Genomic DNA, 23,794 nt, shown 5'->3' on the forward strand with positions numbered 1-23,794 from the left:
GGGTGCTTCGGGAGTATGGGTTACCGAGCCCCCTGATACGGGCTATTCAGTCCCTGTACGACCGATGTCAGAGTCTGGTCCGCATTGCCGGCAGTAAGTCGAATTTGTTTCCGGTGAGGGTTGGACTCCGCCAAGGTTGCCCTTTGTCACCGATTCTGTTCATAACTTTTATGGACAGAATTTCTAGGCGTAGCCGAGGCGTTGAGGGGGTCCGGTTTGGTGGCCTCAGCATTGCATCTCTGCTTTTTGCAGATGATGTGGTGCTGTTGGCTTCATCAAGCCGTGACCTCCAGCTCTCACTGGAGCGGTTCGCAGCCGAGTGTGAAGCGGTTGGGATGAGGATCAGCACCTCCAAATCCGAGACCATGGTCCTCAGTCGGAAAAGGGTGGAGTGCCCTCTCCGGGTCGGGGAGGAGGTCCTGCCCCAAGTGGAGGAGTTCAAGTATCTTGGGGTCTTGTTCACGAGTGAGGGTAGGTTAGAGCGGGAGATCGACAGGCGGATCGGTGCAGCGTCTGCAGTGATGCGGACGCTGTATCGGTCCGTTGTGGTGAAGAAGGAGCTGAGCCGAAAGGCAAAGCTCTCGATTTACCGGTCGATCTACGTTCCTACCCTCACCTATGGTCACGAGCTGTGGGTCGTGACCGAAAGAACAAGATCCCGGATACAAGCGGCCGAAATGAGTTTCCTCCGCAGGGTAGCCGGGCTCTCCCTTAGAGATAGGGTGAGAAGCTCGGTCATCCGAGAGGGACTCAGCGTCGAGTCGCTGCTCCTCCACGTTGAGAGGAACCAGTTGAGGTGGCTCGGGCATCTGGTTCGGATGCCTCCTGGACGCCTCCCTGGGGAGGTGTTCCGGGCATGTCCTACCGGCAGGAGGCCCCGGGGACGACCCAGGACACGCTGGAGAGACTATGTCTCTCGGCTGTCCTGGGAACGCCTTGGGGTCCCGTCGGATGAGCTGGCTGAAGTGGCTGGGGAGAGGGAAGTCTGGGTTTCCCTGCTAAAGCTGCTGCCCCCGCGACCCGACCCCGGATAAGCGGAAGAAGACGGACGGACGGACGGATGAACAGACAGATGTACGTGGGGAAATTATATTTAGCCCATATTTTCCATCAGTTTGCTAGTAAAATTTTCTACAGTAAATTCTGGAGAGTCCTTTTTTTCTCGAAACTGAGTATTTGGTCCCACTAGTCAAATTTACACTTGGAAGAGAGTTTTTGTTTTTTAAATGTCACTCAAGGGTTGAGGAGCATATCAACAACTTCAGGTTGGGAAACAGCTAATCTACTCCCTGAGCCACGCAGCTCCTGCTGTGTGTTTGTGTATCGCTTGTGTCAGCTGGAATCTTCGTAACTCCTCTTGGATATAAGAAAACAGTAGGAGTCGCATAAGTCATGTGGTAGTGTGGCAGTCTCCCAAACTGAAATCTTGAATTCGTTCCTCAACCCTTGAGTAACTTTTGTTATGTTTTCAATTCTTTATTTTACTTTCTTCCAAGTGTTACTTTTGGTCCCACTCTAAATAGAGCATAGGGTTCTAACCGTTCTATCATGTGCTCTTGAAAATAGAGAACAAATTGTTTTCACAGTCATATTCAATGCTTTATTTTCATACTCTAACTGCAACAAAGCAACTTGATCTAATATCTACTATTATCCACAGCTTCGAAAACAGTGAGAGAGGAGAGAGAGTATGAGAGACAGAAAGAAAACACTACAGAGTCACATACAGACCATGAACATGTTCAAACAGAGCTGAAATACCCTCAGTCATTTGCCAACTGTGGAAAAGCATACCTCGGTGAGAAGTACAGTATCGAGCTGGGAAAAACTAGAGAGTGGGCTATAAATGAACTAGCTACAAAACAATTTTCAAAAGGTCTGTTGTCAAACAACATTGTCAACGCTTTCCACATTCACACAGCCCTTCAAACCAACTGAAGACACTAATAATATGCATGCCAAGCCAGTTGTTAGGGAATGTTGTTTTTAAAAATCCTAACCTAAAACATGCTTTCAAATATCCACATTTGAGGCTTTGGTTTTCACTTTGTATGAGAACCATGAATGTAACTGTATATCCTCCGATTCAAGTGAGGTCATGACCATATGTAGATAATGACCAATCAACTAAACGGTAATCGCAAGATTGGTTCCCACGAAATACAAATATCAGTGCCTTATATACAGACGTACGTCTACACAAACAACACACCAGTGGACACTCAAAACCCAATAAGGTGTAACTTCATGCCAAATTAAAAACTAAACATGTAATATTCGATTACTTCTGTGTTGTTGTTGCCCGATGTTGTCACTTAAGTTTCGTGGCAGCATATAGTGGTTTGCATGTGGGTTGTTTCAGATGTAAATATAATCTCCATTATATTCTGTCACTTGAAAAGAAAATTGCCTAATGAAGAAATCCAATGTCAGATTGTTTTTGTTTACTCTGTGCAGTACCTTTTAAACCTCTTTAAAGTACTTTGTTATACATGCTACAGTACATTAAAGATGTTTTTTAACTCTGTGTTCTTGAGCAGTACCCTTTAAATCTATTTTTGAAAGTACTGCCTTTGTAATTATGCTACACTACATTATTTTTATACCAGTTATACAAGAATACACGCAAATAGCATGAATCTCTTCAAAACACCCTTTGCCAACCATGTCAGGTTTAGAACCTGTTTTGCAACATAGCAAAGTTACTGAACTGCACACAACCACATGCACATCTTTGAAACACACATTTAAAAGATGCGGTAGGAAGGTTGCACAATTCAGTGCAGAACACCTTCAAGATAAATGGCCAAGTGAGGTACTGTAGAGCAATCCATACATGACACCAAATCAATCTAATAAACTGAGACAACAAGAAAATAAATAAAAAACATCAGGATAAAAAGCAGTCTGAACGTCAAGCAAAATAATTGTATTTATAATTGAATGTTATGATGTGATCAGACATTTAACAACTCTCGAAGAAGAATATTGATCATTCACTCCTACCTTTAATATCAAAAGACATCCATGTGAACCTATATTTCAAGATGAACAATGCTATTTACTCACCAAACTGCTCGATAAATCACTTTGACAAGCAGAGTTGCTTGCCCTCATGTAAATGGTCACACCAAAACACACCTTTTCATATTAAGACTGGGTGGAAACATAGCAAGGATGTGCTGCCAAGTCAAAAGAAAAACTATAAATAATAAGTCACATCAACTAAATTAACTTAAGTTACCTGACTGTTAGGTTAGTTTGACTCACGTGCACAGCCAACTTGACAATATTTAGACATGAAGAACTATGTACAGTATTGTTGTTCAGTGGTTTAACCGTATTACGTGACAGCAGTTTTAAGATTGTTTACGTCAACATAGCGAGAAATGCAGAAAGACGAGGAGGCGTTTTTCGCTTGACTTTGCTAGCTTGCTCGTTTCTAGGCTAAGCTAACCTAAATGGATTGCTTACTTTAACCACCGTTCGTCAAACGCTCGCAGCATGACTTAAGACAGCGACATAAGCTTTGAATGCTTTACGGGGCTTTACTTAGTGTACGTTGTGGCGAAAAGAAACGTTTGGCGTTTCAAACACACACACGCAAACAAGACAAGCGCCACATCATGGAAAACTCACCCATTCCCGTCCTTCGCGCCGCCTTTGCTATCAAACGTTGCCAATCTCTTTTTTGGCAAGGCTCGCGGCTAACTAGCGCGCTACAAGCCAGGTAGATGGGCGTATAAACTGTGAACTACGATGTGGTTGTAATTAGGGGTGAAAAGAGAGCCGTATATCCATTCGCCCTTGCCCAAGCAGCAGCCTCCCTTCTCTCCTGGCGGTGCTTCAAGAGTATTGTGCAGGAAGTTGAGCAGGAGTCTCCACCTTTCTTGGACTTGCCTCCATTGGGTTTGCTACTGCTATCGTCTGCCGGCTGCCACCAAAAATACAAAACAACACGAAACTTCGCGATGATTCAAAGCCTGGGGGGAAGTCCCGCGAGAGCAATGGTGGAATTTTGATCCCTGCTATACAAGTGCTCCACGCAGCCAAATTATCAGTCATCACCCTGCTATGCCAGGTATCCCAAAACCTACGATGCGGCAAAAGTATGGAGACCGGGATTAGTTGCATCACTTTTTATACTTTTATTTATTTTTTTGGAATCAATACATCACATATAAACAAACTGTATACCAGGTGAAAAACCAAAGTCTTAGGTATATTTTTGTACTTTGTACTATTTTCATACTTTGTGTCAGTGCAGAGTTGTAAGCCATCAAATAGAGGTAGTGAACATGTATGGAGACCGGGATTAGTTGCATCACTTTTTATACTTTTATTTTTTATTTTTTGGAATCAATACATTACATATAAACAAACTGTATACCAGGTGAAAACCCAAAGTCTTAGGTATATTTTTGTACTTTGTACTATTTTCATACTTTGTGTCAGTGTAGAGTTGTAAGCCATCAAATAGAAGTAGTGAACACGTGACATGTTGCCCCACCAATAGGTAAGTTGTCACACTTTATGTGGTAAACTGTCACACTGGATTTTGCAACGAATAAAACAAATTTTCCTGTTTTGTTTTTGTTCGTTTTTGCAGCCAGATAAATTGTTTATCATTGATTTTGAAAATTTACCATAGTCATTGAGCAAACTTTACATAAAATTATGAAATTTTTATTTTTTAATTTAAAATTTAATTAAAAAAATAAAATGTATTTATTAATTTTATCATGAAATACATTAAAGTCCTTAGGAACTGCTGGCATGTAGGTCATAGCTCTCAGCCTCAAATGCCTGTCTTGCTTCCCTTAAAGAAACAGTGTGTGAAATTTAGTGCCACCTCATGGTGAAATAATAGAATGCAACACATGCAAGCCTACCACCAATTACAACCAATTATTTGGAGGGAGGAAGCTAGCAACAGTGGCTAACAAAAGTAGCTAGCAGGCGAAGTTAGCAAAAACTAGTGTGTCATTAGTTAACTTAGTACTAATTTCATATCTAAATGTACGATAAAAAAAAACTATTTCTAAGTTTTTATACTCTTGTTAACATAAAGGTGGACTAAACTAAATAGATATCTGGCTGTATCTTTTAGTCATTGATACAGTAATTTCATAATAGTTCTTAAATTGAGTTAAAATTAAAAAGATGTACTGTAAAAAACGAGTATGATATTGGTTTGTATTGATGTAATTTTTCTGCCACTAGATAGCATAATTGCATTTGTTAGATATTGGTGACAGCTCAGTGCATTTTTTTTTCATATTAAGAGCTGTCTAATCATTAACATGAAGTAACTTGAGAAAATCTGCACATTTTTAAAATTGTAAAATACAACTTGTCCCCAGTCTCCACAAATATATGCATTATTATTTAGTGTTACTGCTAAATTTTGATGTGGACTTGCCTGGTGCGACTGGAATTCTTCCAGTACAGGCTTTTCAAGTAATTAATCGCTAATTAATTAATTTCAAGCAATTAATCGTGCGTTAAAAAAATTAAAAGGAACCTTAAATTAACTTGAAATTAACACACTAATTTTGACACCCCTAATACACACACACACACACACACACACACACACACACACTCTCTCTCTTTCTCTCACACACACTTATTTATTTTTTAATGGCCGCAAAGACATGCAATAAGTTTCTTATGGAATTGTATGCTTTTTTTATGTATGATATTGTAATATTGTATGCTTTTCTCCTGAATTTGACCAGTCAGACGCACTTAAATGTGCATTGCCATCCAATAATTGAACATTGTAATTACAATTAACTAAGAACACATTGAGCTTGCTTATTTTACTGCAAGAATTTTTTAAAATTCTTTCATTAGTTAATAATTTCATAATGTAATTTCTTTAGTTACATGTTAAATATTGCAATAACGATATTGCTATATTCAACAACTATATCACATATTTTTCCCAGTACTGTGCAGCTCTAGTATGCAAGTGTACAGCAGAAATAAAGAAGAAAAATGGAATCAATTTAGTCACGTTCAGAAACACTGGCAAGGATAATTTGCGGGCTGGGCGGGATTTGTCTTTCTCTGCTGGACATAAAGCGTAACTGCACACATCCAACTCATTTCAATAGTGGGGCACGTTTTTCCGCCTAGCTTTACAATCCAGAGGCCTAGACACAGAGAAAGCCACGGTTTGTACCACCCGTTTTAGGATAGCCCGAACGCGCTGGATTTTCTCACTTGGCTCAACGACCCTGCCTTGGCCGAGAACCAATGTCCAACATGGCTTTTTCGCCCACTTCCTGGCTGTGCCCGCCCATTAAGATGGTTGGGAACTGAAATGTCTTTGTGTATCTACCTCTAATTTTGCATCCTGAAGCGCATTCTGGCACAAATTTGTTCACATGTTTTCGATGAAGATTTTCAATGAATCACCCCATATTAAAATGAAAATATTTGGTCTGACCATTCTTGATCTGTGCAATTACATCACTGGCAACAAGTCAATCTGTTAGCTAGCTGCTTTTCACTTGCAAGATTAACATGTCCTGTGTCTTCGTGACCTGCCTCCTCACCAGCCCGGGTTCTCTTTTTAAAGCCACGCCAACATTTATGGGTTCAACAGTTTTCAACCAAAGACTGCATAAATAACTCATTCCAACTTGCGCTTACATTGTTCTCTCGTCTTTCTTCTTCATGTCTTTTTCTGCCACACACTCGACTCAGACCACCCATATGAGCATCACAAAGCGCAAGAAATAAATAGAACAAGAGGCTCAAGTGACGTCCCTCTACTTTTTTTTTCTTTCTTTTTTTTAATTGAATTTTTTTTTTTTTCTGGAGAGCTCAGTATTGTTCATTCGGTAATTTTACCGATTTGACATGTCATCATCATTGCTCTCCTTTTTTTTTTGTACGCATGTTTTCTATGAAGATTTTCAATGAATCACCCCATATTAAAATTAAAATATTTGTGGACCGGTGGGGTGCCTGGCGGGCCTGCAGTGCCCCGCCCTGCTGCGTTGGGGGCGCGGGCTGCGTTGGGGTGGGGGGCGCTCCTGCTCCTGGGTTTGCTCTCCGGCCGGTGGCCCTGCAGGGGTCGTCCTTTGGCGCTGCCGCGGCCTGGGGGGCCCTGAGGTGTTGCACTTGCTCTGTCCTGGCAGGGGTCGACGGCTCCCCTCTTTGGTGGAGGTTTTCATGCATGCCAGATCGACCACACCAGCATCTATCGAAACTCAGACATAATCTGCTTCTTCCTCAGGTCATTGAATCGGTGGAGGCTGGTGTCTGTGGATCTCACTCCGCTTCGTCTGTCCTTCCTTTTCTCAGTCTCTCCTTTGGTCTCTTGAGGTCTCCCTGATTTGTTGGAGTTTAGATCTCTCTGGGGTTGGTGAAGGACTCTGGTTGGTGGCCTGGTGGGTGGTGTCTGGTCGGTGCTGGATTTCACTTTCCTCTGTTTTCTTTGGTCCTTCCTTGGGTCTCCTGACGACCTCACGACTTTGGCCGGAAGTGTTTGGTTTAGGTGAACGGTATGGGATTTTTTTTTTAATATAGGTTTTAGGTGAACTAATGAATACACACACACTCGCACGCACGCACGCACGCACACACGCACATACAAATACTCACCCACATACAAAAAAAAAATAAAAAAAAGAGAGCAATGATGACATGTCAAATCGAATGAACAAAACTGAGCTCTCCAGAGAAAAATAAATAAATAAATAAATTAAGCACTAAATGACAAGCAACTCATTGCATCTCTTCTCGAACTGAGCCATACCATATCAATTGGAATCGAATCCCACTGAATCAATCTGAATTGAATTGTTGCTTTTTTAAATTGAACCTTGAATCACATCGTACTCCATGTATTGAGATACACATAAAATCATCTTTTAGTGGACAGATGTGCTCTCCTGTATACCATACGGGTACTTCATGGAAGCCCACAGTGCTCAATATTAACGCCACTACGTGACTGTCGAGCCACCTCAAACTCACTGACAAATTTCATGAATCAACACATTCTTGCTTTTTAAATAATATTCAACTATAGAAATGGCCCCTGAAAGTATAGTCTTAACTCTAAAATGAGTGGTGACGGGAAGTCACCTGGAAGACAACCATTTTCACTCAGAGGACCTAATTTTGCTCACACTTATCTAAAACAATCACCTCATGGTTGGCAAAAAAGTTATCATTCATCACTTTTGTTAAACATGTCTGAGAGTATCCACTCGTTTATTCACAATCGTTTGCGCCAAAAAGTGTTACAATCAAAGTATATAACTACACACCTGCACGCAAGTATTTGTTTAAATTATCTATCTGCGTTGAGAGTCGATGATGATGTAGTCGTTGGAGCGGCACTAGCAATGTAGGTCTTGATTTACCAGAGGTCGATTCTGGAGCAAGTTGCTAAACAGTTTCTGCTTAGCTCAGTATGTACAGCATAGATGTCAAACTCCGGTCCCTGAAGGTCACTGTCCTGCAGGTTTTAGAGGTTTCCCTCTTCCAATACAAGCTGATTCCAATCAGCAGAATCGTTATAAGTCTTATGCAGAGCTTGCTGATGAGCTAATTATATATCAGCTGTGTTGGAGAACGGAAACATCCAAAAACCTGCAGGACTGCGACCCTCCAGGACCAGAGTTTGAGACCTATGCTCTAGAGCAGAGGTGGGCATCGAGGGCCGCAGTCCTGCAGGTTTTGCATGTTGCCCTTCTCCAACACAGCTGATATATGATCAGCTCATCAGCAAGCTCTGGATAAGCCTGATAACGATCCTGTTTATTGGAATCAGCTTGTGTTGGAAGTGACGAACCTCCAAAACCTGCAGGACTTCGGCCCTCGAGGACCGAGATTGCCCACCTCTGCTCTAGTGAGTTTAAGGTGAAAAGAACATAAACAGATTGTGAATTTGTGGCCATTTTTGGGAGTTGGGGCAACCAGTCAGAAGCAGTCCACATCTATTGTTATTATGTTTAACAAAACTGATGAATGATAATTTATTTGCCAACCATGAGTTGATTATTTTAGTTAAGTGAGAGCAAAAGTAGGTAGTAGATCCTCTAAGTAAAAATGGTTGTCTTCCAGGTGACTTCCTGTCACCACACATTGCTGAGTTAAGACTATACTTTCAGGGATCATTTCTATAGTTCTTGACTTGAGAAATGTGTTTCTAAAGTGTTTGGTCTCGCTAACTACAATGATGAGAGAAGATCGTCTTTCCTCAGCGTGAAGCTGGCAATGAACAATGATTTTAATCATACATTCTTTGCCATTGATGAACGCTCATTGCTTTGTAATGGAGCATTGATGGAAGGACTATGCTCTGGGTAGTTAATACTTTATGGTTTGTTGAAGTGTAGTACTTTTAAACATTTTTTGTCTACAACAAATCTGAATTGAGATTATTTAAGTGATTGTTTCAGCCCTAAAAAAAGCATTATATGTGTTACTCTTCTAGATGCTCATACAGTTACGTAAAGAATGAGTTTTAAAAATAACATTGGTTTAAAAAACCCAGATATGACAGGATCACCAAAGTATTCTTTCCTGAGCGTGAAGCTGGCATATAAGCATTATTTATGTTTTTTGCCGTTGATGAGTGCTCATTGCTTTGTAACAGAGCATTGAGGGAAAGGATATGTTCGGAGTAGTTGTTGCAGAGTTGTCATTGTTAATACAAGAGTTGATATTATATTATATTAACTTTACAATAAAAGCAGTGATGACACTGCATTTTTCTTAGGTGAAGCTATGACCACATCAGAATTCTGTGTAGCACACTTCTCCATTGTTTTGGTGTTTAAAAAATATATTTATAATTACTCAGCTCCCCTATGTATTGTAAAAAACACTTTTATAGGTGTTCCTTGTACTGTAAATATATAATTTAAAGTATAACTCTCTGAAAACCACAATTTGTACTACTAAAAGTAAATTGTCAGTTTTTCTTGTAGCCTATAGTAGTTTGATGTTATATCTCCAAGTCATGAATCGTGGATACAGTATCGCACAGATTAGCTGCACACCTAACAACTACGTAGTATGGAACAATTTAGGAGCTCCTGGGAATGAATCTAAAACTATTCAATATTCACAGCAACAAAAAAAACTTTTGCTGCATTAGTGTCAGCATTCGTGTTCAGATATGTATTTTCACCAAATTCAGAAAGAAAACCTTTCTAAAAATTCAGTTGCAGGGCTGTCTTCTTAAAGAATAGTTTTCATACGTGTTCCTTATAATTACATCATTTGAAGTATGAATATCTGGAAACCACTTTATTTGTGTGTGTAAAATGTCAATTTATGAAAATTCCAACTTCGTATTGCTGAATTTTAGCTGCACTGAAAAACAAGTCGTCAACTAGAGTACTGTCATTTTCCGTGTTAATCCTGAAAAGTCACAAGTTAGAACAATGATCCAGTACAGTAGTTTGATGTCATATTAGCGAAAGGTGGATGTCATATAGAAAAGCGGAGCAGTTAGCAACTATTGCTCATTTAAATGTGTTTTAATGTTGATTGTTGACAGAATAGAAAGATCTGCTTTCACAGAGCATGAGAAAATAAATTAAGTTACTTATTTTGTTGCTCTCCACGGAAATCTTGAGTAAGCCCTGGCTGCAGAGTGCAGAGTCAAACCAATAAAGGAAAAATTGCAAAACCTTTTTGTTTACCTAACATGAGCTTATTGTTTTAGGTAAGTGTAAGCAAAAGTAGATCCTCTGAGTGAAAATGGTTGTGTTCCAGGTGACTTCCTGTCACCACTCAGTCTTAAGTTAAGATTATACTTTCAGGGGTCATTTCTATAGTTCTTGACTTGAGAAATGTGTGTCTAAAGTGTTTGGTCTCGTTAGCTACGATGAGTGAAGATATTCTTTCCTGAGCGTGAAGCTGGCAAAGCGCAATGATTTTGTCATACGTTATTTGTCATTGATGAACGTTCATTGCTTTGTAATGGAGCATTGAAGGAAGGACTATGCTCTGAGTAGTTAGTGTTAAATGTTTGATTGAAATGTAGCTTATTTCAATATAATTGAAAATTAAAGAAATGTTGTTTATCAATTACTTGACATTATTCAGATAATTGTTTGAATCGTGCTTGAGTTAGACATAGGTGTCAAACTCCGGTCCTAGAGGGCTGCAGGTTTTGGGGATTTCCCTCTTCCAACACAAGCTGATTCCAGTCCTCAGGATCGTTATCAGGCTTATGCAGAGCTTGCTGATGAGCTGATCATATATCAGCTGTGTTGGAGAACGGAAACATCCAAAACCTGCAGGACTGCGGCCCTCCAGGACCAGAGTTTGACACCTATGAGTTAGAATAAAAAAATATTAAAGCTTTGTACTTTGCTTTGCCCTTAAAAAAAAAAAGCATAAGCTGGCAAAGAGCGATGATTTTATCATAAGTTGTTTGCCATTGATGAACGTTCATTGCTTTGTAATGGAGCATTGATGGAAGCAATATAATATGAGTAGTTAGTGTCTACTCACTCATGTAACAATTGAACATTTCCTTTATGCTACCCTTCTCATTAAGTGAATTTAATGTGCTATCCATTTGTTAGTTTTCTCTGCTCGTCTGATATAAGTTTGGGTTATTTAGTTGTTAACCAGTCTATTGAACTTGAGCTAATGTACTTTAAATCAGTAATGGAAAGTTCTTTGTGTTAGAAATAGGTAGCTATTAGCTGTCCACATCTATTATTATTATTATTATTATTAATTATTTTTTATTTTTAACAGAATAGAAAGCTTCACTTTCATAGAGCATCAAAAAAATTGAGAGTCTTTTGTTGCTCTTCCCCACGGAAGTCTTTAGTAAACGGCGAAAGATTTGTTCGGTTTGAAGAGAAGCAAGAGTGAACTAGTAAATCAAACTCAAAAAAGGCTATGCCATACCAATTTAACAGACACTTTCACAGTCATGTGTCAACAAAAAATGTTGATGTTCTGTGAAAGCAGAGCTTTCTATTCTGTCAAAAAAATAAAATAAAGACTTGTCACAGACTCAATTTTTTGATGCTCTATGAAAGTGGAACTTTCCATTCTCTCCAATAAAAAAAAAGAAAAAAGAATGGACATGGACTGCTTCTGACTGGTGGCCCCCAACCCAAAAAATGGCCACAAATTCAAACTGTTTATTATTATTCTCACCTTAAACTCTTTCCGTGGCCCTATCAGAATAAGCACTAGCCCTGTATATCGCTGGCTTTGGGCCAGTACGTCACATGTCCAAATTTAGTCAATTTAATATAGATTTTTTTTAAAATCTGTACTATTCGTCAGTCCCTACATATGACTTATTTATTGATTGATTGCAAAATATTTACCAATTTTGAGTGTTGAAAATGGTTTGCTTTCTTTGATGATGCAATGTCAATGATTGAACACACATGCTGTTTTTTAGGCCTCCTGAAAAGGGATGATGACAATGCAGCACATCAACAAAACTCATCATTTCATCACCGCAAGCGTGATGCTACTTGGCAAAACAAAGTAAAAGATAACTATAAAATCCATCCATCCATCCATCCATCCATCCACCCATCCATCCTCTTAATCGCTTTTCCTCACACGGGTCGCTGGAGCCAATCCCAGCTGGCTTTGGGCAGTAGGCAGGGTACACCCTGAACCGGTTGCCAGCCAATCGCAGGGGACACAGAGACAAACAACCATCCACACTCACAATCACAACTACGGACAACTTGGAGAGTTCAATTAACCTGACATGCATGTTTTTGGAATGTGAGAGGAAACCGGAGCACCCGGAGAAAACCCACACAAGCACAGGGAGAACATGCAAACTCCACCCAGGAAGGCCAAAGCCCGGACTCAATCTCACATCCTCTGCACTGGGAGGCGGACGTGCTAACCAGTCAACCACCGTGCCACCCATAAAATAAAATAATAACTTAAATAAATTAAAAAGAAAAAAACTAATAATTATAATAAAAAAAGAAGATAACTATGAAAAGTATGTCCATTAGACCACGGTTAATGTCAAACTCTGCACCCGGACAGGGTACCGTACCCATGACCTGGATTATATAAACCCGAATGCTGTACATACTGAGCTAAGCAGAAACTGTTTAGCAACTTGCTCCGGAATAAACCTCTGGTAAATCAAGACCTACATTGCTAGCGCCACTCCAACGACTACATCATCACCAACTCTCAACGCAGATAGACAATTTAAACAAATACTTGCGTGCAGGTGTGTAGTTCTATACTGTGATTGTAACACTTGTTGGCGCAAACGATTGTGGATAAACGAGTGAACACTCTCAGACATGTTTAACAAAAGTGATGAATGATAATTTTTTTGCCATCCATGAGCTGGTTGCTTTAGATAAGTGTGAGCAAAATTAGGTCCTCTGAGTGAAAATGGTTGTCTTCCAGGTGACTTCCCGTCACCACTCATTTTAGAGTTAAGACTATACTTTCAGGGGCCATTTCTATAGTTGAATATTATTTAAAAAGCAAGAATGTGTTGATTCATGAAATTTGTCAGTGAGTTTGAGGTGGCTCGACAGTCACGTAGTGGCGTTAATATTGAGCACTGAGGGCTTCCATGAAGTACCCGTATGGTATACAGGAGAGCACATCTGTCCACTAAAAGATGATTTTATGTGTATCTCAATACATGGAGTACGATGTGATTCAAGGTTCAATTTAAAAAAGCAACAATTCAATTCAGATTGATTCAGTGGGATTCGATTCCAATTGATATGGTATGGCTCAGTTCGAGAAGAGATGAGAAAATGGTCCAGGTGACTTCCTGTCACCACACATTGCTGAGTTAAGACTATACTTTCAGGGATCATTTCTATAGTTCTTGACTTGAGAAATGTGTTTCGAAAGTGTTTGGTCTCGCTAACTACGATGATGAGAGAAGATATTCTTTCCTGAGCGTGAAGCTGGCAATGAACAATGATTTTTATCATACGTGCTTTGCCGTTGAAGAACGTTCATTGCTTTGTAATGGAGCATTGATGGAAAGACTATTCTCTGAGTAGTTAATACTAAATGGTTAATTGAAGAGTAGTTATTTAAAAAAAAAAATGCAAAAAACCTAAATTGAGATTAATTAAATTGTTTCAGCCCTAAAAAAAAAACATTATATATGTTACTCTTCTAGATGCTCATACATTTACGTAAAGAGCGAGTTTAAAAAAATAACATTGGTTTATAAAACCCAGATATGACAGGATCACCAAAGTGTGTACATAAATACAAATACGTCATCGAGAGAACAGTGTTCTACACAACATGTACAAACTATTCAATAGGAGAGGGATCATCTCCAAGAAAATATTCTCTTTTTCTTTTTAGTCTTACTTTAAAATCACATTAAGCCACAATCTAGACTTCTTATAAAAGTAGAAATCCATCGAACATGACATTCAGCTAGTCTACACCAGAACAACTACGGTGAAAAACGATCTATTTATAAGGAACATATAGGAAAACTAGTCTTTAAAAATACAGCCATTCCACTGAGTAAGGTTTTGTTTCTAAATTTGGTGAAAAAACACATATCTAAACACTAATGCTGAGACAAATGCCGCAAAGCCAAGGGCTATCACTTGTGTTACAAAGAAACAGTTGCCACGTTTGACTGTGAAACTTTTAGCAGTAAATTTAAAAAAAAAAAATTAAGTATGGGAATCCTTCCATCTATTTTCTTAACCGCTTGTCCTCACAAGGGTCACGGGGGGCGCTGGAGCCTATCCCAGGTGGCTTCGGGCAGTAGGTGGGGTACACCTTGAACTGGTTGCCAGTCAATCACAGGGTACACAGAGACAAACAACCATCCACACTCACAATCACACCTATGGACAATTTGGATTGTTCAATTAACCTGACATGCAAATCTTTGGAATGTGGGAGGAAACCGGAGCACCCGGAGAAAACCCACACAAGCACGGGGAGAACATGCAAACTCCACCCAGGAAGGCCGAAGCCCGTTCGATCTCGAAGTTTGGGGTATTTAGTTGTTTACCAATCTGTTAAACTTGAGTTAATGTACTTTAAATCAATAATGAAAAGTTCTCTGTGCTAAAAATAGGTAGCTATCAGCTGTCCAAAAAATGGCCAATGGCTGTAAAAGAAGTCCTGACTGTTGTTCTCAAATCTCTGGAAACCACAATTTGTACTACTAAAAGTAAATTGTCAATTTAGCAACATTACATTCATATTCAAATGGCTCGACATAAAAACTGCACTGAAAAATGAGGAGTAAACTATAATAATTGTTGAAAGCCTGAAAAGTCATGAGTTGGACCAACGTGTGAGTTTTTTTTTCAGTTTTTCATGTAGCCTACAGTAGTTTGATGTTATTTCTCCGAGTCATGTGTCATGGATACAGTATCGCTCAGATTAGCTGTACACCTAACAACTATGAAATACGTAAAATGTAAATGTATAAAATTCAAACTTCATATTTTTTCGTATTTCGTATTTTAGCTCCACTGAAAAATAAGCAATAAACTACTGTAGAGTACTGTCATTATCCATGTTATGTCCCAACTTTTCATGTATACTAGGTTGATATCATTTTAGCGAAACATGAATGCTGAATAGAACAACTGAGCAATTAGCAACTATAGTAACTTTACAAGCAACATGTGATGAAACTCATTTAAATGTTTTTTAATGTTCACAGAATAGAAAGCTCTGCTTTCGCAGAGCTTAAAGTTGAGATAACTCTTTTTGTTGCTCCCCATGGAAATCTTTAGTAAAAAGTGGAAGATTTATACAATATGTAGAGAAAGAAGCAAAGCAAACTAGCTTAACAATCTCGAAAAGGGCTATGCCATTTCCCGCCATACATTTTTAACAGACGGTTTCACAGTCAAACGTGTCAATCGTTTCTTTGTAACACAAAGCGTGCCACTTTGCTAAATTGGTCTTAGTATAGTGTTCAGAATGATAGCGCTATCAACCAGCTCTGCGTAAGCCTGATAACGATCCTGTTGATTGGAATCAGCTTGTGTTGGAAGTGAGAAACCACCAAAACCTGCAGGACTCCTGTCCTCGAGGAGCGAGATTGTCCACCTCTGCTCGAGAGAGTTTAAGGTGAAAAGAACATAAACTGTGTGTGAATTTGTGGCCATTTTTGGGGGGTTGGGGACAACCAATCAGAAGCAGTCCACATCTATTATTATTATTATTATTATTATTATTATTATTATTATTATTATTGTTAACAGAATAAAAAGCTTCGCTTTCATAGAGCATCAAAAAAATTAAGAGAGACTCTTGTTGCGCCTCCCCATGGAAATCTTTAGTAAAAGGCGAAAGATTGATTCGATTGGAAGAGAAGCAATTGTGAACTAGAAAAATCGAACTCAAAACGGCCTATGCCATTCCAATTTAACAGACAGTTTCACAGTCATGTGTCAACTTTCTTTGTATCATTGCATCATCAAAGAAAGCAAACCATATTTAACACTCAAAATTGGTAAATATTTGGCAGTAAATAAATAAATAACACATATGTGGGGGATGACTAATATCACTGGCTTGCACAGGTAGACCCCTAGTGGTGCTCACACCCTTGCCCCTCTGCCCTCTCTCTAAAAAAAAGGGCCCTTTGGAAAGTTGGTGGATTTTTTTGTTTTTGTTTTTTAAATAAACATTTTACTGAGGACAGGTCAATGTTGACACAATCTTTTAGAAAAGCTGCATGATTAATCGCGTGTGAAAAACAACAACTATACGGCCCCTGCACTCGCTCGCGCGCGGGCACCCGACCTAACTCTCTCGCTTGCTCGCTTCCTTTGTCACGTGAACGCTTATTACCCACTGTCGCGGTGTAGGACAGACACACACACATCTCCTTCCCCTGCTGCTCCACCCCAGCCAGGTAACTGTGATCAATCCAGTGAAATTGTATTGTTTGTTTGCCTTCTATTCCCTACCTAAAATCATTTTGTTGTGAAGTAGCATGTCTCATAAAACATAAACAACTGAGCAGAAATTAGCCGATATTAGCCACCTAGTTTAAAATGCTTGATGCTAATTCAATAATAGATAACATGATAACGACCACATAGTAAAACTAATGACGGTGAAAGGAAGCTCTCTGTGATCCGTGCATTGAAAAGCATTGGATTTTTGATTATTGTAATTTTATTTGTGGGGATTATTTTGACTTCAAAATATGATGAACTGTTGTTTGTGTCTGGTTTGTATTATGCTAGTATTCACAGGCAAAAAAAATTCAATACGTCATTGGTGATCAAAGCATTTGCATTAAATTGCATTGTGGAAATATCAGAAATGCCCGGATGTTTGGAATTGTCAATTGCCTGTGAAAATACCCTTTTGCCTTCTTGTAATGACAACAGTCAGTCTTATTAATTCTCATGCCATTGGTCTGTTTGGTTACAATTGGTCTATTTATTAAGTAATTGTAGCTTAATGCCTAGAAAGGAGAGGCTGAAAAGGGAAGAAAAAAAAAGGAGCTACACCAAGCAGTCAAGGGAAGCATCTCTCTGCTCTCTTGGATGAAATCAAAGACGCATGAAGATGAAAGGTCAGACTCAGAGTCAAGGCCAGAGAGAGACATGTTAAATAGAGTTTAGTATATTTTAAAGATCCCATTTTAATATTGATTTGCTCCTTAAGGTTAATTGAATTGAAAAATCTTTTTTTTTTAAAGTATTTTGTACTAAATCATCAGGCATGAAGCTATTATTAGCCAAATTATTAGCGATTATTTAGCACAAACCATAACTGTAAATTACTTCTATGTTACAAGTCTTGCAGTCACGTTGCCCTAATAGGCTGTTATTAAAACTAGCTGTGGGGTATTATTAATTATTATTATGTGTGTGTTATGTTTTTTTGAAAACTTCTATTGACATTCCCGATCGTCCGGGCATTTCTTATATGTCCCCAATGCAAATGCTTCCTTTATACAGTGAAAACAAATGGCAGATTGTAATGCTTTTTCCTGTGACTATCATACATCTCATCACATTTTGAAATCAAAATAATCCTCACAAATCAAATTACAACAATCCAAAATCCCACGCTTTTCAATGAGCATATTTGTTCACCAAATTGACGGCCATCATGACGTCATCTCGGATTTGTCAGTAAGATATATTCGTTGTGCAAAAGAATAAGAGAATGTTTTCTTGGAGATGATCCCTCTCCTATTGAGAAGTTTGTACATGTTGAGTGTAGAACACTGTTCTCTCGATGATGTATTTGTATTTATGTACACACTTCGGTGATCCTGTCATATCTGGGTTTTATAAACCAATGTTATTTTTTAAACTCGCTCTTTACGTAACTATATGAGCATGTAGAAGAGTAACATATATAATGGGTTTATTTAGGGCTGAAACAATTATTTAAATAATCTCAATTTATATATATATATATTTTTTTTTAAATAACTACACTTCAATTAACCATTTAGTAATAACTACTCAGAACATAGTCCTTCCGTCAATGCTCCATTACAAAGCAATGAATGTTCATCAATGGCAAAGAACATATGATAAAAATCACTGTTCATTGCCAGCTTCACGCTCAGGAAAGAATATCTTCTCTCATCATTGTAGTTAGCGAGACCAAACACTTTAGAAACACATTTCTCAAGTCAAGAACTATAGAAATGATCCCTGAAAGTATAGTCTTAACTTCACAATGCCAGATGACAGGAAGTCAACTGGAAAACAACCATTTTCACTCAGAGGACCTACTTTTGCTTACATTGATCTACAACAATCAGCTCATGGTAGATAAACAAAAAGGTATTACAATTTTTTCTTTATTGGTTTGACTCTGCACTCTGCAGCCAGGACTTACTCAAGATTCTATATAAGTATTTGTAAAAAACAATGTAGTTGTAGTAAAAAAAAATGTACCTGTAGAAAAAAGTATAGGTATCTGTAGAAGTCGTGATTTGTACCAGTAAAAAAAAAAATTTGTGCCTGTAATTTTTTTTGTATCTGTACACAATAAAAGGTACCTGTACAAAAAAAATTGTACCTGTAGAAAAAAGTGTAAATTTGTATCTGTAAAAGTCGTGATTTGTACCGGTAGAAATGACAACTTGTAGTCAAAGAGGTCGCCACTAGGAGTCACAAGTGTTTTTTCTGCTGCTGTCCAGTCACATGACTTTTGCATCAAATTTCTCGCTAGAGATGGTGCAAAACTGATTCGTACTTGTAGAGCTCCGTAATTTGTACTTGTTTCATGTTAGATGTGTATTTCACACTAATAGTGTTATTAATTATTGATTTAATGTAAAGCACTTCAAATTGACCTACATATTTATTCTTCACTGTTACATCTCAACAGTAGCCAAAAGCGATCATGGCAACAAGTCGGCAAGTAGCCTATAACAATGTATATAAAAAATAAGACTAAATAGGTGTTGAGCTGTAAATATGTTGCCCACCATTGTAGCCACCAGAAAAAAGACTGAGGCCACTGACACAGGCGGGGGACCTCCGCCTGCTACATTCACATCAGCAGAAGATATGGCGCTGAGCAGCAATTTGGGGTGGGCACTGATTGAGGGTAAGAGGGGGGAACCCTGACCCATGTGCGTTGGATGTCATTTTTTATGTGACTATATTTCCCTCTATTTATGTAGAGCACTTATAATGATGATAATAATTATAAGGCATCTTGGAGTTAGATTTGATGTGTGACTTGAAGACTTCTTTATGAATTTGTTTAATTAAAGTGACTGATTTTGTAAACAGTGGAAGTGGTGAGATATGATTTTCATGGACTTTTTATTTTTATTACATGAAATAAGTGATGCAAGTCTACCCTCTAGGGTAGTGTGCTAAATTACGTCTTATAAAAACTAAAAGTGCCGAAATGTCATTAATTAAATACAATGTCATACAAAAGCAAATATACCATTTTAGGCATTGCACAAGCGCAGAAATCCACGTTACGGAACAGTCTTTTGACGTTTTTTTTGACACACAGCTAAACTAAGATTGACAGTTAACCTGCTCCGGAGCAGGTTAGGTCTGTAGCATAAATTACCATGGTTACTGAGTGGGAATTTATATAACCCACCTTGATGGAACGGAACTCTGATAAAAATAAGCCGGGTTCAGCGAAATAAGAAAGGCCTTTCCTTAATCCGGCTTGATGGAATACCCCCCAGGTGTCATCACCTGTCTCTTGGCCGCTTCCTGATGCAGTGGGTCATCCTTTTCACTGATGCTTCAGCAGTGTCTCCAGCAGTTGTCTCCAATTTTTGAGCAAGATTTTGAATTGATGAGATTATTCTCATTTAATTAAAGATAAATAAACTAACATTTGACCTAGTTACTTTTGTTAGAGTAGCTTGGTGACAGTGACATTGCTCACATCTTAGTGATACAGATAGACGAGCATTTCAAAAGCAGAATAGCCAATATTTATATTCAAGAGTAATGTTACATTGGAAAATTTAACTAAAGTAGAAATCATAAAGTGCAGAAAAAATACTTACACAAATATTTGAGTACTGTGAGTGATGAGTAAACTAAGAGTGTAGGAGCCTTTTTTTTAATACTGTATTTTCACAGAGCATGAAAAAAAAAATGAAGTTACTTGTTTTGTTGCTCCCCAGGGAAAACTTGAGTAAGCCCTGGCTGCAGAGTGCAGTCAAACCAATAAAACCCAAATATGACAGGATCACCAAAGTGTGTACAGAAATACAATTACATAATCGAGAGAACAGTGTTCTACACTCAACATGTACAAACTACTCAATAGGAGGGGGATCATCTCCAAGAAAACATTCTCTTTTTCTTTTTAGTCTTACTTTAAAATCACATTAAGCCACAATCTAGACTTCTTATAAAAGTAGAAATCCATCGAACATGACATTTAGCTCATCTACACCAGAACAACTGCTGAAGGAAACCATTGAAATTGGAATTTAAAAAAAAGAAGGTATTTTAGCAGAAAAAAAGAACAGTGGTTGTCAGATATGGCGGTACGGTGGGTGACTGGTTAGCACATCCGGCTCCCAGTCCAGAGGATGTGAGATCGAGTCCGGCCTCTGGCCTTCCTGGATGGAGTTTGCGTGTTCTCCCAGTGCTCGCGTGGGTTTTCTCCGGGTGCTCCGGTTTCCTCCTACATTCCAAAGACATCCATGGCAGGTTATATGAACACTCCAAATTGTCCATAGGTGTGATTATGAGTGTGGATAGTTGTTTGTCTCTGTGTCCCCTGTGATTGGCTGTCAACCAGTTCAGGATGTACCCTGCCTACTCCCCGAAGCCAGCTGGGATAGGTTCCAGCGTCCCTTGTGAGGAAAGGCGGTTAAGAAAATGGATGGAAGGATTCCCAGATATTCAAACTTAAAAAATGATGTATTTATAAGGAACATATATTAAAGCTAGTCTTTAAAAATACAGCCCTACAACTGAGTAAGGTTTTGTTTCTAAAATTGGTGAAAAAACACATATCTGAACACTAATGCTGAGACCAATGCCGCAAAGCCAAGGTCTATCACTTGTGTTACAAAAAAACAGCCACAATTGACTGAAACTTTTAGCAGTAAAAAAAAACAACCAAGTGGTTTCCAGGTATTCATACTTCAAATTATGTATTAATTTGGAACACATATGACAACTATTCTTTAAAAGGGGTTGAGAGCAATGAAGTGCATGCAGCAAAGGGCTATCAATTGTGTTACAAAGAAACAGTTAACACATTGATTGACTGTGAAACTGTCTGTTAAATTGGTATGGCAGGCAATGGGATAGCCAGTTTCAAACTTATTTTGATAGTTTACTCTTTCATTCTCTTTTGCCTTTAACTTAAAATCTCCGTGGGGAGGAACAAGAGCCTATCTCAATTTTGTGATGGTTTGTGACATCAGAGATTTTATTTATTTTTTGCTGTGAATATTGAAGAGTTTTAGATTAATTCCAAGGAGCTCTTAAATTATTCCGTACTCCATAGTTGTTAGGTGTACAGCTAATCTGTGCGATACTGTATCCACCATTCATGACTCGGAGAAATAACATTAAACTACAGTAGGCTACATGAAAAACTGACAATTTACTTTTAGTAGTACAAATTGTGGTTTCCAAAGATTTATACTTCAAATAATTTATTTACAATACAAGTAACACATATAAAAGTTTTTTTTAAATACATAGGGGAGCTGAGAAAATTATAAATATATTTTTACAATATCAAATAAAACAGCAGTCCATGTCCACTCATTTTTTTTGGGGACAGAATAGAAAACTTCAGTTCCACAGAGTACTAAGACTCTTGTTCCTCCCAACAGAAATCTTAATTAAATGGCAAAAGATTTATGCAATTTGAAGAAAAGCAAAAGCAAAGTAGCAAACAGACCTCAAAAAGGGCATATGCCTGCCATACAATTTTAACAGACAGTTTCACAGTCAATTTGTGGCAACTGTTTTTTTGTAACACAAGTGATAGCCCTTGGCTTTGCGGCATTTGTCTCAGCATTAGTGTTCAGATATGTGTTTTTTCACCAAATTTAGAAACAAAACCTTACTCAGTTGAAGGGCTGTATTTTTAAAGACTAGTTTTCATATATGTTCCTTATAAATACATTGTTTTTCACCGTAGTTGTTCTGGTGTAGACTAGCTGAAAGTCATGTTCGATGGATTTCTACTTTTATAAGAAGTCTAGATTGTGGCTTAATGTGATTTTAAAGTAAGACTAAAAAGAAAAAACTTTAGTGATCCTGTCATATCTGGGTTTTATAAAGCAATGTTATTTTTTAAACTCGCTCTTTACCTAACTGTATGAGCATCTAGAAGAGTAAAACATAGAATGTTTAGGGATGAAACAATTATTCATTTAACTCTTTCACTGCCACTGACGTTTAAAGACGTCAAGTAAAAACCTACGGATCACTGCCAATGACGTCAAAAGACGTCATCCAATGATTTTATTTTTTTTTTTTGAAACGGGTAGAGGAAACCCTTCCGCATGTCTGGTGAAAGTTTCCAGTCTGTCTGTTGTGCCTAATGACTATTTTTGGCCCCTAGAGGGCAGCGATGACTCTCTTTTGACAAGATCGGGTGGGCGTCAGTAGAGGCGGAGCTAGAGCGTCGAGCAGGAGATGAGAATGGAAGACAAAGGAAAAATGGCGGCCGGTCGCGAGGAGCTCACGCCCGAGACGTTTTTTTCAAAGACCAAAAGCATCGCTGAAAGAGCACATTGTTGACGACGATGATCATCATCGATGATGAAGATGAGGGTGGTTGAGAAGCATTGACGCGGCAGTAGAAGACGTTAGATGGAGCTAGATGGAGGAGGGAACGGGCAATGGCGAGCGTTTGCAAGCAGCTCTACACTAACAAGACGAAAGGCATCAACCAACGCTAAAATAGTACATTGATGACGACGATGATCATCTCGATGATGATGAAGGTGAATCCGAGCTTGACGGCGAAATTGGAACCGCTGACGCGGCGGCTATGACGGTGTCGTAACACGGAACACAACCGAGCACGCACAGGCGGACGTTCGATCGGACGACGGAGAGTGCCCCGAGTCCAATGCATATTCATCGGAGGAAGTGTGTACAGTCTGCTACTTGCTTTTTATTCCCCGGAAAAAAAGGCCGTCAAGAAAGTGTAACGTTTGCACGCAAAACGGACCAATGTGAAAGTGAAAGTAAACTGTTGTGCGAGTCCTGGCGTCTCCTTGCACGCAGGAGAGCGTTACAAAAGGAAAAACTGTATTTGAAACATCCACATAAATGTAAGTAGTACCATATTTCATAGTACGGTGAAAGTAACCATTTTCTATTGTTGATTA

The 23,794-nt window shown here is 38.7% G+C and overlaps 1 protein-coding gene, 6 non-coding genes and 2 pseudogenes across 9 annotated transcripts in view; 4 read left to right on the forward strand and 5 right to left on the reverse strand.

The window, feature by feature from the left end:
- cd2ap (CD2-associated protein) overlaps positions 1–3,977 on the reverse strand; it is a 44,061-nt gene extending 40,084 nt beyond the window's left edge. For 2 of the 3 annotated variants that reach the window (XM_077552345.1, XM_077552344.1), the window contains exon 1: positions 3,640–3,977. In XM_077552345.1, coding sequence (XP_077408471.1) covers positions 3,640–3,643 — 4 coding nt within the window. In that variant the 5' untranslated portion in view covers positions 3,644–3,977. Of the gene's footprint in view, positions 1–3,474; positions 3,558–3,639 lie in introns of those variants that run through there. The other variant, XM_077552346.1, reaches the window with a different exon arrangement.
- Positions 3,978–9,121: 5,144 nt separating this feature from the next.
- On the forward strand, positions 9,122–9,337 carry LOC144039925 (small nucleolar RNA U3). Its single transcript, XR_013289556.1, has one exon. It is a non-coding gene; the product is annotated as a small nucleolar RNA U3 (small nucleolar RNA).
- Positions 9,338–9,463: 126 nt separating this feature from the next.
- Positions 9,464–9,657, forward strand: LOC144039931 (small nucleolar RNA U3; annotated as a pseudogene).
- Positions 9,658–10,783: 1,126 nt separating this feature from the next.
- LOC144039928 (small nucleolar RNA U3) lies at positions 10,784–10,995 on the forward strand. Its single transcript, XR_013289559.1, has one exon. It is a non-coding gene; the product is annotated as a small nucleolar RNA U3 (small nucleolar RNA).
- Positions 10,996–11,755: 760 nt separating this feature from the next.
- On the reverse strand, positions 11,756–11,866 carry LOC144039934 (U5 spliceosomal RNA). Its single transcript, XR_013289563.1, has one exon. It is a non-coding gene; the product is annotated as a U5 spliceosomal RNA (small nuclear RNA).
- Positions 11,867–13,806: 1,940 nt separating this feature from the next.
- LOC144039946 (small nucleolar RNA U3) lies at positions 13,807–14,022 on the forward strand. The gene has a single exon (XR_013289574.1). It is a non-coding gene; the product is annotated as a small nucleolar RNA U3 (small nucleolar RNA).
- A 1,655-nt stretch (positions 14,023–15,677) lies between these two features.
- On the reverse strand, positions 15,678–15,785 carry LOC144039938 (U5 spliceosomal RNA; annotated as a pseudogene).
- A 439-nt stretch (positions 15,786–16,224) lies between these two features.
- Positions 16,225–16,337, reverse strand: LOC144039937 (U5 spliceosomal RNA). Its single transcript, XR_013289566.1, has one exon. It is a non-coding gene; the product is annotated as a U5 spliceosomal RNA (small nuclear RNA).
- A 2,107-nt stretch (positions 16,338–18,444) lies between these two features.
- Positions 18,445–18,660, reverse strand: LOC144039961 (small nucleolar RNA U3). Its single transcript, XR_013289589.1, has one exon. It is a non-coding gene; the product is annotated as a small nucleolar RNA U3 (small nucleolar RNA).
- Positions 18,661–23,794: the final 5,134 nt, after the last annotated feature.

The sequence above is a fragment of the Vanacampus margaritifer genome, chromosome 19 (assembly GCF_051991255.1).
Source record: "Vanacampus margaritifer isolate UIUO_Vmar chromosome 19, RoL_Vmar_1.0, whole genome shotgun sequence".
Lineage (NCBI taxonomy): Eukaryota > Metazoa > Chordata > Actinopteri > Syngnathiformes > Syngnathidae > Vanacampus > Vanacampus margaritifer.